The 15,672-nt window shown below is 65.5% G+C and overlaps 2 protein-coding genes across 9 annotated transcripts in view; one reads left to right on the forward strand and one right to left on the reverse strand.

Annotated features, from left to right (window-relative positions):
* Positions 1 to 357: 357 nt before the first annotated feature.
* On the reverse strand, positions 358 to 4,073 carry SPACA9 (sperm acrosome associated 9; the record flags this gene model as incomplete). The annotated part of the gene is made up of 3 exons (XM_079790745.1): positions 358 to 688; positions 1,210 to 1,412; positions 3,930 to 4,073. 3 exons carry the CDS (start codon positions 4,071 to 4,073, stop codon positions 358 to 360), a joined length of 678 nt encoding a protein of 225 aa, XP_079646871.1.
* A 4,287-nt stretch (positions 4,074 to 8,360) lies between these two features.
* The window catches only part of AK8 (adenylate kinase 8), a 57,906-nt gene continuing 50,594 nt past the window's right edge, over positions 8,361 to 15,672 (forward strand). For 6 of the 8 annotated variants that reach the window (XR_013814508.1, XR_013814509.1, XR_013814510.1 and 3 more), the window contains exons 1-4: positions 8,361 to 8,495; positions 9,875 to 9,959; positions 13,926 to 13,975; positions 15,162 to 15,275. Coding sequence is in view for 5 of the 8 variants with exons in the window: in XM_079790329.1 (XP_079646455.1) it covers positions 8,412 to 8,495; positions 9,875 to 9,959; positions 13,926 to 13,975; positions 15,162 to 15,275 (333 nt within the window). In the remaining 3 variants the exon portion in view is untranslated. Of the gene's footprint in view, positions 8,496 to 9,874; positions 9,960 to 13,925; positions 14,004 to 15,161; positions 15,276 to 15,672 lie in introns of those variants that run through there. The other 2 variants (XM_079790332.1, XM_079790333.1) reach the window with 2 other exon arrangements.

Here is a 15,672-nt window from a genome sequence, read left to right on the forward strand (position 1 = left end):
GACCTAGGAACCAGGAGGTTCGATTCTGGTCGAGGGCACAGGCCTGGGTTGCAGGTTCGATCCCCAGTGGGGGGTGTGCAGGAGGCAGCTGATCAATGATTCTCTCTCATCATTGATGTTTCTCTCTCCCTCTCCCTTCTCTGAAATCAATAAAATATATATATATATATATATTTTTTTTTTTTTTTAAAGTGTGTATACATTTTTTGGGACACCCTATATATTGGGCAACCCCCTTGGGGTTACTGAGTGGCAGGGACTGTGAGTGCCAGTGAAAAGGGGGCGACCACTAGACACTGAGTTTAGTGACAGCACCCCTCGGCCGGGGCGGGGCTGGGCGAGGTCACTGGCTCTGGGTTACAGTTTCCCACCAGGGGGTCTCCAGGGGGGTTTTGAGCACCCCTGGTCTGCACCCCCGGGTTTGAGGCTGCCTTTTGTAAGTTGCCTACAGGGCTGTTCTGTAACGCGGGCCCGGGTGCCTGTGGCCCGGGCCGAAGGCACAGGGGCCGCGGGGGGTCCCGGCGTGGCGGGCCCACTCACGTGCTGCAGCGCTTTGCGGGGCAGCTTCTCCGAGTGGGCGATCCATTCTTTCATCAGGTCCAGGATGATGGGGATGAGGCTGACCACGCCCCCGTAGTGGTTCCTGGCCTCGTCACAGCTCAGGTGGTTCACCACGTCGTGGGGGTACCTGCCGGGCCAAGGGGGCCGTGAGCCCCCGCTGCGGGGACTCCCCGCACTGTGGCAAGCGACTGCCTGCCCGCGGGCAGGGCATTTGAGCCTGACCTCCCTCCGCATCGCCTGGGGGGGGTGTTAGTCCTGTGCACGCACTGGGTGGGGCTCCCTGTTCCGGATGCTGTGGGTCAGCAGGTTTGGGGACCCCGAGCCCCAGGTAGTCCCGGTGTGGAGGAGTTAGAAGGACCTGGAGGAGGGGCTGTGGGACCTGCTCTAATAGCTGCAAACCACACTGTGTCCCCTGGACCCTCCTGCCCGAGCCTCTCAGCAGCTCCCTGAGGATGTGGGACTCTGGGAGGTGGGTCCCGGGGCTCAGAATGAGGGCCTCGGATTTCCCACCGGCTTCACCACTACGGACTCAGAGGCCCCCCTCCCCGTCCCACCCCGCCCCGCCGGCCCCGCCCACCGCACACACCCAGGCCTCGGCCCCAGGACCGCACACCCCCAGGCCTCGGGACCGGGACCCGAGGGACCTACTTTGCTCTCAGGCTGCTCAGGTCGTTGCTCTGGCTCACTAAGGTCTTGCATTTGTCCAGGAAGTTGTTGGTGACCGGGGTGCCGGCGTGCAGGGTCTCGAAGCGCTGGCAGAGCCTGCTCAGCTCCGTGCAGATGTCCAGGAACATGAGCAGGATGCGGCGGTCCGTGGAGTTGGTGCAGTAGTGCTCCATGTAGCTCTGCACCTGCGGGGCAGCGCCGTGAGCCGGAGGGCAGGAGCCCGGCTGCGGGGGAGTGAGGGCGGCAGGAGCCCGGGCTGCAGGGGGGTGAGGGCGGCAGGAGCCCGGGCTGCAGGGGGGTGAGGGCGGCAGGAGCCCGGGCTGCAGGGGGGTGAGGGCGGCGAGCCAGCTGCAGGCAGGAGCCTGGCCCCTGCTCTACGGGACAAGCATCCAGCAGCCCCTCGGGCCCTCCCGCTCCCAGAGCCACGGGGAGAGGCAGCAACATGTGGCATTTGAAAGGACAGACACCACCCAGAGCTGGCTTCCTTAAGGGCCCAGGCGCAGTTTCGCTTCCTGCTCACCGAACCCCACACCTGGTAGCTTTCACGTCCTCACTGAACAGCTGAGCGGTGGAGGCTGGGAGAGCTGAGGGAGGTGCCCGCCCCAGGGCTGAGCCCGGCCTCCCCAGGCCCCGTGACCTAAGCCGGCGCCCAAAGCCGAGGGCTGGTCCCGGCTGTTCACGCCACAGTCCCCCTTGGGGCTGCTGGGCGGGCACCCGACTGACACCCTTCGCGGTCTGTCCCGTGTCCAAGGCAGCGGGGCTGGGAGATGACCCGCCGCGGGGAAAGCTGGCCACCTCCCCACGGACGGTCCCGCAGGAGGCACACGGCAGCCCAAGCCCAGACAGACTGCGCAGACGCGGACTAGGGACCCCCCCCCCCAGACCCCCCAACGCCGGGAGGAACCGGCTCCGTCCAGGTGGGACTCCCTGCCCAGTTCTCATCAAATGGTTCCCCCACCCTCCACGGCCCCTGGGAAGGGGCGCACCCACAAAGTTCTCGGCCTAGACCCGGGTTCCTGTTGCTGCTCGAGGGTGTCTTCCCAACCGACCCGAAGTCCTTCCCAAGTGCGGGAGCTGTGCCGGGCGCTCAGGCTTTGACACCCACAGCCCAGGCCCACGCACCTGCCCCGCACCTGCCCACACCTGCCCGCACCTGCCCGCACCTGCCCCGCACCTGCCCGCACCTGCCCCGCACCTGCCCCGCACCTGCCCGCACCTGCCCGCACCTGCCCCGCACCTGCCCCGCACCTGCCCGCACCTGCCCCGCACCTGCCCGCACCTGCCCCGCACCTGCCCCGCACCTGCCCGCACCTGCCCCGCACCTGCCCCGCACCTGCCCCGCACCTGCCCGCACCTGCCCCGCACCTGCCCGCACCTGCCCCGCACCTGCCCCGCACCTGCCCCGCACCTGCCCCGCACCTGCCCGCACCTGCCCCGCACCTGCCCGCACCTGCCCCGCACCTGCCCCGCACCTGCCCCGGAGTGGTGGGCGGGGGCCATGGCGGAGGATCAGGGAGTGGACCACCTCCCTGGCCGCCCGCTGTGTGTGTGTCTACCCCGTGGAGGGCGGGCTGAGCGTGGGGAGCCCACACGTCAGGTGGAGGGTCAGATTGTGGGGCCACTTTTACCAAAAGCCTCCGCTGAGCCCAAGCCCAGGTGGGTCTCCGGTGCTCCTCCGCGGACGGAAAGCCCGCCCGGTGCCCGGGATGGCGGGCCTTTGAGGGGTGGGCTGGAAGGACGTGGGGACAGGCCGTGTACCGAGGCACCCAGGCCTGGCTGAGCATTGCAGGTTGGTGTGTCTGGGCCAGGGGTGGGAACCTTTTTCCTGCCAAGGGCCATGTGGAGGTTTATCACATCATTCGCGGGTGATGCAAAATGATCAACTTCAAAATGAGCCTGCTCTGTTTGACCAAACGTTTCCTTAACTCACCCCTAAGGCCTTGGCAGGGCCAGACCAAAGGATTTCCCGGCCTCCTCGGCCAGTTCCCCACCCCTGGTCTAGGTCATGAGTGTGTTCATTTTCCGTAGGGTTAGGTTTTTTCCCGTTAAAAACCGGGAGAAATATTTACAAAAATTCGGGGTGAAACTGTTTTAAGGGGTGCTGCCAGTAGGGGGTGCTGTTCTCCATGGGGGCAGGGGTGGATGGGATGGAGGGTCTGGGTGTGTGTTCCTGACACTGAGGCTCAAGCCGTAACTTCCCGGAGCTCACTGGGTGCCGAGGCCCCGAGGCCCGCCAGTCCACACACACGGGAGACACGGGTTAAATGGAAACGCCCCGTGCTCAGCCCGCAGGGGAGCCGGCAGCGGGAACCTCCGGGTCTGTCCCTCAGTACAGCCCGGTCCCGGCCCGGGCTGCAGACGCTCGGACACGGGCTGGGCGTGTTCCGAGGGCCATCTCAGAAACCGAGGCCCAGAGAGGCGGGTCGCTGGCCCGGTCACAGGGGAGGCCTGGGCAGAGCGGACGAGGGCCTGGCTGCTGGTCCTTGAGCCCACATTTTCCACTTTGTTCCAGTCGCCCCACACCTGAGGCTCGTCCCGGCAGCCAGGACCCCAGTCCCGATGCTGGCCCGCGCTTCCCCTCTCTCGGCCTCAGTGCTTTTCAGGGTTCAAGCCAGGGCCGGGCCCGGCGCTGCCCAGGAATCTCTGGGCCTGGCAGGTGCCCAGGTCCCAGCCCGCCCCGCCCGCGCCCGCCGGAGGGCCACCTGCTCGATGCTGGCGATGGGCCGGATCTTGTCGTGGGCGTTCTCCCGGCAGTGCTCCAGCGCCGCCACGAAGGTGAACTGCTGCTGCTGGAACAGCTTGTACTTCTGCTCGATGCTCCGCAGGGCCTCCTTCGCCTCGTTCATGGTCCTCCGGCTCCCTCCGGCGGCGGGAGTCTGGGAGGAAGAGCGAGCGCTGAGGGCCGGGCTGCAGGGGCACTCACGGGGCTCCCACATCCTGCGGGGCAGGGGCTGCTGTCACCCCCATTTTGCAGAGAAGGGAGCGAGCCCCTCCACGGGAGAGCTGGGCCCGGCCAAGCCCGTGGATCTCGCAAGGACACAGCCTTTGCCATGAAATGTGACTTTCTTCCCTCCCTGAGGACGAGAGTGTCTGTCCAGACTGAGTTTCACACACAGACATACACATGCGGGCACACACACACACTCACGCATGCACACAAACATACACACGTGCACACACAGCCTCCAATGCCTCCCCGTGGTGTCAGCAAAAGCTGGGATCGGGGCATGTGCCCCAGCGTGTGAAATCTGAGCCCATCAGCTCGGACCGAACTGTTTTAAAACATCTGCCACGGCCTTTGGCCGGATTCTTGGCGGTGGGCCAGGCAGGGGCGGGGCCCGCCCTGGCGGAGACTTCCCAGCTCTGGGCTGGGGGCAGGCCCTGACCTCCCTGCTGGCCCCTCCCCTGCCTCCCCGATTGGGAAGGGAATGGGAGGGGAGGGCTCGCTTGGTCCCTGGCAATCTGCTCTGGGAGCAGAGAGGCTGTGGGTGGGTTCTGCCCTCCGTGGCATCATAATTTTGCTGAGCACACGCAGCATGCGCCAGGCCACGGCTTGTGGGATGTCAGAGTTGGAAGGGGCTCAGCAGATCAACTCCCCTCACTTCCGGGGGTGGGGGGGGGGGTACTGACACCCAGGATGTCACAGCAAACTTGCTCCACAGACCCCCGCCCCGTCCGTCCCCCCCACCCCCCACTGCTCCCCCAGGCTCCAGGCTGCCTGCGGGCCGAGTGCATCCTCGAAGCTGCCCCGGCATCCGGGGTCCCAGCACACCGGGAGCCCCGGCCTGGACGCGCCCCACGTGAGCAGGGTCAGAGGCTGGGCCGGAGGCGGGTCCCAGCGAGATGCTGCAGGGAAGGACGGGTCAGGAGGACACAGTCCAGGCCTCCGGGCAGGTCCCGGGAGAGGCGTGAGAGCAGGTTGGAGCTGGGGGGGGGGGGGTGTGCTGTGTGGCCTCAGCACCTGAGCCCAGAGCAGGGCTAGCGCCAGGGAGGGCATCTCTGGGGCAGGAGGAGACGGCGTCCTGATGAAAGGAAACGCAAGAACAGACAGAAGGTGGCCTCCGACGGAGAGGATGGGGCAGTGAACCAGAGAACCGGGAGGCTGGGCGGCGGCCAAGCCCTGGGCGGGAGCGGGACCGCAGCCAGGTCGCCGTCAGGGAGCCGCGCCAGAGGGGGCCCTGACCGTTGCGCCCCGTAAACCCGGTGGGTCCGCTGAAAGTGCTAGTAAAACGGAGCGCACTTCCGCGGCAGCGGCCGATCTGCCCCGGGAACCATGGTGCCTGTGTTTGCCAACAGAGCCGCGCAGCTCGCTGGGGACCGGCGGGCCCAGGGCCGGGCCACCTCCTCCCCGCTCAGCACCGCCCCATCCGAGTGGCACAGGTGGGGAGCCGGCAGTGGGGAGCCGGCAGTGGGGGCCCCTGTGTGCTGACCGCCTGCCGCATCCCGCAGATACCTGCACCCACACCTGGAGGCAGACCCCCGGGTTACTGTTGTGCCTCCCCTGGCCTCAGGCTCTCCAGGGCCCGGCCCAGCGTGAGGGGTGGGCAGGAAGGATCAGGGAGTGGAGAGGGGTTTAGATCGGGGCGCAGCTAACGGGAGAAGCCGGGGAGCGGGAGGGGGTGTCGGGAACCAGGGGCTACACCGCCTGCCCAGGGGCGTGTGCAGGTGCCCGGGCCTTAAGCAGAGCCTGGATGGCTCGCCCTGATCCTCCCAGGGCCCCGGGCTGCTTGGTGGGGCTCTAGAACCCTGGACACGCCCAACCTCAAGTCCTCCCCACGGCCCTGTGATCAGGGCACCCCAGTCACGCCCCCTGGCAGATGATGAAGCTGAGGTCGTGCCAGAATCCCTCACCCTCTGCCTGACTTTATAAAGTCTGGGCTCTTAACTTCGATGTCTCCCTCCTCCCCTCTGAGATGGTCCACAGAGACCAACGTGCCCGGCCTCAGAGTGACTGTGGGGGCGGGGGGGGGACACCCAGGGCCTGAAGTGCTGCCTGAGCCCTCCCAGGGGTCACACACTAGCTGGACCCCTGGACCTGGCTCCCGCTCCCATCACTGTGCTCTGCTCCTCCCTCCAGAGCCGTGAGGCCTGGCTCCCTGCCACTGCCCCGGGGCGGCCACGGCCTCCGGGGTACAGCACTGCGGGGGCGGGTGGCCCCAAGAGCCCCCGAGAGAAAAGCTGGCGGGGCTCTTGATCCTGGCGGCTGGTGACACGCGCGCCAGGAGTGTGGCGGGAAGAGCTGTAACAAGCTATCCGAAGTGATCGTCCCCGCAACGCGCGTCGCTGCCGCCAAATTAGCCGGGATGAAAGGCACGGGGTGCAGACACTCTCGATCTGGGGTGGGGGAGGCGGGAGGAGAAAATGATTACCCCATAGGTTTCTGGCTGTAATTGATTTGTATTTTCCCAGGCTGCTAAGGAAGATTACACCGAGGCAGGAAAAGCGCCTAGGGCTTCAAATAAATGAGGAGGAAGGCACGCCATCTCAGAGATGTCCAGGAAGCAAACCCAACCTCGCCGCGCAAATTGCAGGCTTGGTTCCCGCCACCTTCGCTCGGGGGCGGCTGCCTTTTCTTCCCCGGTGTCTCTGCAGTTGGGTTTGACAAGCCCCCCGAGGTCTGCAGGCTTTGAGGAAGCCCTTCTGACGGGGAGGCGGGACTCAGCCCTTCCCGGTTCTCGGTTCTCGGGGCGGGTGACTGGTGGCAAAGGCTTTGGCTAGGAGGCGGGACACCGAGTTTCAGCCCTGGCTCTGCCCTGGATGAACAAGTGACCTTGGCCGACGACGGCCCCCTTTCTGGGCCTCAGTTTACCCAGCTATCATACGAGGGGATTTGGGTTGGAGGCTCTGCAAGGGGCTTTTGGGTTCGAATGCTCTGTGCCCAGGAAGGGGAAATGACTTGCCCCAAATCACACAGCCATGGACTTTGCGCCGTTCCGACCCTCCAAGTCTCGCGTGTAAAATGGGAATGCGCGTACCCATTCCTCAGGGTTGGTGCACCGATGCGGTGAGCTGATGCTAACAGTAGCCCCTGTAGCGTGCCCTGACTAGATGCCAGTTACTGTCTAACACTTCAGACATATTAGCTCCTGGGGTCCTTCCCGCACCCCCACTTCATAGGGAAGGAAAGCGAGGCACAGGGCAGGTCCCACAGCGGTAAGAGTGAGTGCACGCGGGATTTGAACCCTGGGCAATCCGGATGGACTGGCCACACGCCCTCTCCACAATGGCACACACCCGGGCTGAGCGCAGAGCTCAGACACGGCAGCCCCGCTAAGAACCGCAGCAAGAGCTCGAGCTCCCAATCAGGTCCCGCCCACTGGGATGGACGCGACCCCCACGGCGCCGCACCCCTCCCGCTCCGGGGCGGCGGTCCCCTGCACCCTCCCCAGTTTCCGAACCTGGCGCTTTAGCCTTTGCTTGTCTACAGCGGCCTCCACTCAGAACGCCCCGAAGCTGGAGTGCCTCCGTGGGTGCCTGGGGCCCGGGAGAAGCGGGAGGCCCTTCCCAGGGCGTGGAGGGTCGTGGGGGGTAGGGTGGGGAGGGCGCAGTGAGAAGGGGCGGGGCCCCGGCCAGATTGTTACCGCGGGTGCCATAGCAATCGGGTCACGTGGCCTCCCCGCCCCGCCTCCGGAGAGGGCGGCGGGGTCTCCCGGGCTCAGAAGCTGCGAGTTGGGCGGGGGGTTTCCAGCGGGGACCTTGGCCCTCCAGTCGGCCCTATGGACTCTCTGCCCTCTTCAAACACCCTCCCCTTCCTCGTCTCTCCATTTTAAAGATGGGGAAACTGAGGCCAGAGAGCCTAACGCCCGGGCCCGGGAGCGTACCATCCGCTTGGGTTCATAATGTGCACAGACACCACAGCTGAGCGCAGAGCTCAGAACCCGGAACCAGAAGCAGGACCCGCTTCTGCCCTCGGGGCTCAGTACCGGGGGGTCCCCCGGGCGCACCTCTGGGCCCCGGAGGCCACAGCTGGAAGCGACCAGAGGGGCGCGCTGACACGCGCAGATGGGAGGGCGCGGCCCGGCGCGGGAAGCACCTGCCCTGGAGCGCGGGTCCAGCCCGCGGCGCGCGCCGATGACGTTGAAGCGTCCCTAGCGACGGCGGTCACTAGGGAGCGGCGCGCGGATGACGTCAGGAGGCGGCTCCCTTAGCAACGGCGGTCCTTAGGGAGCGGCGGACGCGGCAGCATGGACGCGACCACCGCCCCGCACCGCATCCCCCCGGAAATGCCCCAGTACGGGGAGACGCACCACATCTTCGAGATGATGCAGGTGACCCTGGCGGCGGCCCGGCGGCGGGGTGGGGGGGCCACGTTTGTCACTCACGAGGTTTCCTAACTTGCGGTATCTGACTCCTGTGCCGCCGTGACCCCGAGGGATCCCGCGATCTGGAGACACCCGACCCCGCGGACCCAGGGGGCAGAAAAGGGGCGGGCAGCCTGACCAGGGTTGGCTCCTGGCTCTGCGCCGGCCGGCTGGATGACCTGGAGCAGTCCCTTCCTTTTCTCGTCCCCCAGCTGTGAAAGGCGGGGTTGGCAGGGGTGATTTCCAAGGGCCCGTGCAGTGGTGGTTTCTGAGCTGGGGTGTCCGAGCTCACAGTGGCATGCCCACGCCCCTGCCCCTGCCCCTGCCCCTGCCCCTGCCCCGAGATGGCCGCCTCCTGGGACAGCAGCGCTTCCCACCTGCCTCCTCCTCAGTGCCAGGAGTTCCTGGCTGCTCCCAAGCTCCTCCTGGGTGCCTGCCTTGATGGGGCCCCCTCCCCGTGTGACCTTAGTCCCCGCCGTGTGCTGCGGGTGACCCTCCTGCACCTGCTGGAGGTCCAGCCACACCGACTCCGAGGGCCAAGGGCCACTGAGCCCGTGCCCAGAGCATGTGTCTGCTCCACTGCGTCTGCCACCCCCACGGGCACCACGCGACGCCTGTGGTCATCTGAACCTCGACCTGCGCACAGGAGAGCAGCGCTCAGACTCTGAGCCCGAGTCTCCATCTCTCCAGCAAGCCTGTGCTTCCTTGGGAAAGTAACGGATAGAGGAGTGGGGCACGGGGGAGGGGGAGAGAGAGAGGCCAGCTGTCCCGGGACTGTGTAAGTACTTGGCAGCTAAATACTCTGTCCCACTCTGGAAGGACTTCGGTAGCAGCGATGGCCATGCCCCCCAGCCCACATGTGCTTGGGCACTGACTGTGACTGCCTGGCGCTGGACAGGGTGGGGCCATGACGGGACACATGGGGCTGCAGGAGCGAGTGGTCAGGAAGGCACGTTTGCTGACCTGAGGGCCGAGGGCGCCTGTTCCAAGCTGAGGGAGCAGTCCTGGCCCAGGCTCGCGGGCACGAGAGCAGAGAAGGGCCTGCACAGCACAAGGGGACGAGGCAGGAGGGCCCTGGGCCTGACTGAGCCGGGGCGCAGCCCCACCGATGGCCGCCCCCCCAGCAGCACCCAACAGCCCCTCCCTCATGTCTGCTCACATGGACCCAAGCAGCTGCCATCAGGGCAGGGGCTGGGTCCCAGGGAAAGGCATTTTGGTGGGTGCAGTGGTGAGATCAGGCCTCCTGGCCTTTATCCCTGGTGACCAGGGTGCTGGGCCACCTGAGCTGGGGGCTGTGGGTGCCCCTGAAGGTGTTAACTACCTGGGTGTCTGCCCTGCACCCACAGAACTTGCTGGAGCAACTTCTGATCCACCAGCCCAAGGACCCCATCCAGTTCATGATCGATCACTTGCAGCGAAACAACGACCACGGTGAGCACTCGGGCCCTCTCCCTGCCCCTCGGCAGCCGTGAGCCGCTCTGTCCTCCGGTGTCTGAAGAAGGGGGCAGTGGGCTTGGACAACTTGGGCTGGTGGTGAATTGAAAAACCCTCTAATTTCTTCGGGAGCACAACTAACGGAAGCACCTCGGCGTGGCCTACGAACCCAGTATTCATGCTCCCCCGGGTCCCAGCCGATGGCGCCCGCTGGGTGTGAGCTCTGTGATCACTCGTCAGGTGTAAATGTGCCATCCGGTCTACCTAGACCGGCAGCACTCATGGTCACTGTTTTCCTCATGGTCTCCTTGCCCGCGTGCAGGTCCGCTGGACCCACGGCCAGAGCCCCCCCCCACACCCCCCCCCCCCCCCGCTGGGCAGGACTGAGAACTGACGTTGACTGTGAGCTCGGTGCCCAGGCGACGGGACGTTGTGACCTGTGGGGCCAGGAGGACCCCTTCAGCTGCCCGCGGTGCCTCCCTGCCTTCCGGCCGAGACGCTGCCTCGAGTCTCCGTTCACACAGGTGGGAGGTTCCCCTGGGCCAGGTCATCCCGCCTCCTGCCAGCCACGCAGCGGCACAGGCCTGGAAGCCGCTCTCAGCCCTCGGCTCCCCGGTGGCTGGTGCGGAGGGAGAAGGCTCTGGACTCACCCAGTGAGTGAGCATGCGGGGGCCGGCAGCCCCTTCACCGCAGCACCAGCAGCTCCGGTACAAAGCGGGCATTTAGAGTAGCCCTGGGCGGCACTGATGCCCGAGATGGCCGTGGCGTGGAGCGTGCGCTGGGCTGCTGAGCTGGCGTTTGTCCAGAAAGCTGCTGTCGGCCCCGCCCCGAGGGCTTTCTGGTGCATTTCAGTGGTGCTCCTCGTTAAGCCTGGATCGCGCGCTGAGGACGAGAGCCTTTGATTCCCTTTGAAGTGGTTGGAAGCCGTGGTTGCCCTTGGCAGCCGGCAGCTGGTGTGCGGCTGTTTATAAATAATTACGTTTGAGCAGGGCGTTAGGTTTAAACGTGTGCGAGAACCCGGCGTGGGGGAGGCCGTGGGCGTTCCCTTGAAAAGCATTCCAACGGACGCGTACAATGCGGGGGTCCCTTATGGGGCCTGTTGGGGCTCCCCCAGCAGCCGCTGAGCCCTGTCGCTTTGTCGAGATGAACGTGTGACTTGGGAGTCCACCCGTTCCCCGAGTGCTCCTGTCGGGGTGCGTCCCCCTTCTCCTCGGGTTCTGCAGGCCCTGAGCCTGCTGGGTCTGGCCCAGGGTCCGAGGACCTTGCGGGGAGGCCTGTGGCCAGAGCTCTGGCTAAGCCGCAGCCAGGAGAGGGGCGCGGGCCAGACCACGCCCCGCCTTACCCTCCTCTGGCCTTGCCCAGCGGGCCCTCTCCCGTGGTCCCACGGTCCCACGCTCCAGTGCACAAGGCCCTCCCCCTCGGCTACCCTCCCCCCTCGGCTACCCTCCCTGCTGCTCGAACGCTGCCCCTCCCCCACACCTGGTGTGGCACCCCAGCTCCGCTCTCCCTCAGCAGCTCTGCCCCTCTGTCCCCACGGCCACCTCATTTCCAGACGCAGCCCGTGGCAGTGTGTCCCAGGCGAGGCCCGGAGGCCTTGCCCAGCTGCAGGGCTCTGCAGAGCGGGGCGGCGGGTGGGGAGGGAGAGGGGGTGCTGAGGCCGCCGGTCAGGTGAGGCCAGACCGGGGTGCCGTTGGGAGGCGCTCTCCCGGTGGCCCTGCAGGGCCTGGTTCCTGGGTGGCCGTGGGGGCATGTCTGGGGCAGCCCCACAGCCCACATTCCGGCCGCGGCTGCAGTGTCCGGTGCCCAGGCAGTCAGTGCTGTGTCCCCTGTCCCCCCACCCTGCCCCGCCCCATGCGGCATTGCTCCCAGCGGGGTGGCCCGGCCTGGCTCCTCCTGTGCAGGGTTCTGCCAACCTCGGGCCCTCGGACTCAGCTGCATCTGCTCCCTGTGGCTCGCGCCCGAGAATGCCGAGGGCAGAGGGCACCGTTGGCCGGAGGCAGCCGTGGTGGTGACAAAGGTGGCGCCCAGGACGGCCTGGGAGGAGGCCCGGGCTGCGCAGGGGGGCTGAGGCCTCGGGGAGCCGCCGTTGGGGGGACAGCGACACCACCGTGCAGCTGGGCGCAGATGTTGGGTTGGGGGGGCGGACAGTGCTGATGGCGAGGTGACAGGCGAGGAAGAGGATGAGGCTGCCCGGCCCCTGGACCCCAGGGCGGCCAGGCTGTTCACTGAGCGGGACACACCAGCCTCCTCCGGTGGAGGTCACGCCCTTCCGGGCCCTGGAGGACTTGAAGGTCACAGCCCTTTGGCCAGAAGAATGGTGGGAGCGGAGTCCGGGCAGCTGCCTCGGAGGGAAGTGGGCACTGTGCTGGGCGGAGCCTCGCAGCGCCTCCCGCAGGCGGCCAGGCCATGGAGGGGCTCCGGGCGCACCTCCTGCCCCCCCTCCCCGACTCACATCACCCCCACAGGAGAGGGGCATCCGAGAAGCAAGTTCTGCCCTCCCACATGGGTGGGGCTGATGAGCCAGACCTGCGAGGGTTCAGCGACGCAGAAACAGCGTGTTCTGGAGCCACCAGTTGGAGATCCCACAGCAGCAGAGCCGGGACAGTGTCCACGTCACGCGTGTTCCGAGGCGGACAGAGGAGGCCCCCGCTGTGTCCGTGCTCGGCTGGCAGTCACCCCGGGACGGTCACCAGGGCCCGCGGCCGCCTTGCCTTCCTGGGCAGCGTCAGCCTGTGCCCAGCCTCCGGCCCGGGCCCAGCACGGAAGAGGCGCTCCGGGCGCATTGGCGGGCTGCGCTTGAATGACCTTGAACTTTCTCCCCACATTTTCCCTGAAGACGAGAAGGTGCAGTGGAGCTGGGCAAGGCTCTGAACCAGCCGCCTGCTGCGCGTGGGTTGCTGCTCCTTCCATCGGGGCCAGACGGGCCCTCTCGTTCCTTCTCGGCGTCCCCTCCCAGCCTGGGGAAGCCCGTCCGTCCTCTGCACGGACCGTCCCCTCCCGGCAGCCGCTGCCTGGGGACCTCCGAGGCCCAGGGGAGCGCGGGCGCACCTCTGTCTGTCGTCCCACCTCTGTCCGTTGTCCCACCTCTGTCCATCATCCCACCTCTGTCCATCATCCCACCTCTGTCCGTCGTCCCACCTCTGTCCGTCGTCCCACCTCTGTCCATCGTCCCACCTCTGTCCGTCGTCCCACCTCTGTCCGTCGTCCCACCTCTGTCCGTCGTCCCACCTCTGTCCATCGTCCCACCTCTGCTCTGTGCCCCTGGCTCCCCACCGTTAGGGGAGTGGCCAGGTCCAGGCAGCGATCCGCAATTCGTCTGTCCAGGCGCCACAGTTCTGGTTCTGGTTCCGGTTCCTGCGTCTGCGTTTGGAGCCCAGCACGCGCACCTCCCACCCCGTGACCTTCAGAGGCTGGTCTTCCCGGCCGCCGGGCCCCACGCGGTGGCCTGGGAGCCACTGTGGGAATCCGGGCGGGAGAGCCTGACCTGCCTGCCGCCCTGCAGCCCGCCCCGTGTTCCATCCGCATTCGAAAACAAAGACGCTCTGTCCGAACCGGAACCTGCGGGCTCCCCTCACTTCCCTCTGTGAAACGATGGGGAATCCAGTTTGCTAAATAAGAGGCATAAATATTAGGGGAAAAGCTTCCAAGGTCGATTTACATAAAACACAGCGTTCTTCCCTGAGACAAAGCCCCGGGTTAACAGGCTTTATGATGTGAAATCACAGTCGTTCCTGATATTTATTAGTTTGGCAAATGAGAGTCCCCGGGTCCGTGTCCCCTCGGAGACGGAGAAATAAGCCATCTCTCTGGCGGGAACTGTCACCTGCAGAAAATGAAACCTGGGAGGAGAGAGAGAGAGAGAGAGAGAGAGAGAGAGAGAGAGACACACGCTGTGCACCCGCGTCGGTGGGCGGGAGGCCGCTCTGCTGCCCGGGCGGTGACGTGCGCATCTTCCTCCCGCAGTGCCGAAGATTGTGATCCTGGGCCCACCCGCCTCCGGGAAGACCACGATCGTGAGTGTGTCCCTGCGTGTGCGACACGGTAACACCCCCAAAGCGACACGGTAACACCCCCAAAGGGGGACGAGGCTGCACGTGGCGACTTCTCCTTTCCCATCCATGGCTTCTAACTTGTTTTCTTATTCTTTTTATTTTAAAACATATTTTTATTGACTTCAGAGAGGATTGGAGAGGGAGAGAGATAGAAATGTTATATTGTAAATCAGAAGATGCCTTAATCAATAAGCCAAATTTATTTGGAGTCCTGTTTCGCTAGCGCTAGAGGGCCCAGAGGAAATCTCGCTTCTCAAATTCTGGGGTCCAATATGGTGGAAGTCTCCCTTATTTTTATGTTTTTTTTAGCTCTTTGTTTTCCAAATTTGGAACGAGACTTCCGGGCCTTCTGAGAAAAAGTCCTGCATGCTGGGACAGGCTAAGACCATATCTCAAGGCCTGGCCTGGTGCCAGCACTGACAACCCTGTCTGGGGCATAGTTTATGGCCTCTCTGGAATGGGAGTAGTCACGTTTCCAGCGTGAGGAGCGGAGAGGGTCAGGTTCAGACCGTCCGGAGGACCTTCCGGCCTCAGAGCCCTCCGGTGCCGGCATGGCCTGAGCCTTCTGTGCCTTATTGCCGCTTAGAACTCACCCTCCCCTGCGTCTGTAGCAGCTGTGAACGAGCCGACACACTCGTGGGCCAGAAGAGGCCGCCTCCCCGTCTCTGAGAGAAAGTCAGCATCGCCCTGGCTGGTGTGGCTCAGTGGGTAGAGCATGCTGCCTGGAGGGTCTGCCGCATTCGATTCCAGTCAGGGTCACAGGCTCGGGTGTCAGGCTCGGTCCCCAGTGTGGGGCGTGCGGGAGGCAGCCGACCAGTGATCCTCTCATCACTGAGGTCTCCATCTCTCTGACCCTCTGAAATCAGTAGGAAAAAGAAGTCAGCCTCGAGTGTGCCCGGGCCACACTGAGGGCCAGTCTCCGCGTTCCTGCTTGAGGTCACAGCTCATGGCCCACGGGCTCCGAGGGGCTGCGCCCGCGCAGCTAGCAGCACGGGGGTGGGGGGCAGGTGCTTAGCTCGTGTGCAGGCGGGGCAGTGACGCCCCCCGGTGGCCAGCTGTGCTCACGGAACAGGGAAGGGCCTGGGTGTGTTGGGGTTCCCTCCATTGCGGCTATCGGCTACCGGGCGTCTCCCTCTCCTGCCCACAGGCCATGTGGCTCGCCAAGCACCTGAAGACCAACCTCCTGACCGTGGAGAGCCTGCTGGCCATGGGCCACTCGGAGCTGGCCCAGGAGGCCCGGAGGCACTACGCCAGGAAGAGGGTAGGGCTGCCCCCACCCAGCACCTGGCGGCTCAGGCCCAGCTTCCTGCCCCCCGTGGCCTGCCTGCCCCTCCCTGTCCTCTCCCTGCCCCCGCCCCGCCCCCGTGCCCTCCCTGCCCCCACAGTCCTGCAGGAGCCAGGTGTGGGGTTATAGCTGAGGGCGGCGTTGGGAGTAGGAGGATGGTTTTAGAAGGAAAGTGGAATCTCACTTTCTGCAGAAGACAGGCTTTTTTGGGGGGGGGTGCTTATTTCCAGGGGAAGAGGCTTTTAGGTACTAAGTTCCGCGGGGAGAGGAGGGAGTTTAGGAAATTCTCTGGGATTCCTTAGGCTGATGGTCGGCACATTGCAGACCACACGCCGTGCTTTCAGGGTGTCTTGGGGTTCTCTGGCCGGCAGCC

Source organism: Cnephaeus nilssonii, assembly GCF_951640355.1.
Source record: "Cnephaeus nilssonii genome assembly, chromosome: 14".
Classification (NCBI taxonomy): Eukaryota; Metazoa; Chordata; class Mammalia; order Chiroptera; family Vespertilionidae; genus Cnephaeus; species Cnephaeus nilssonii.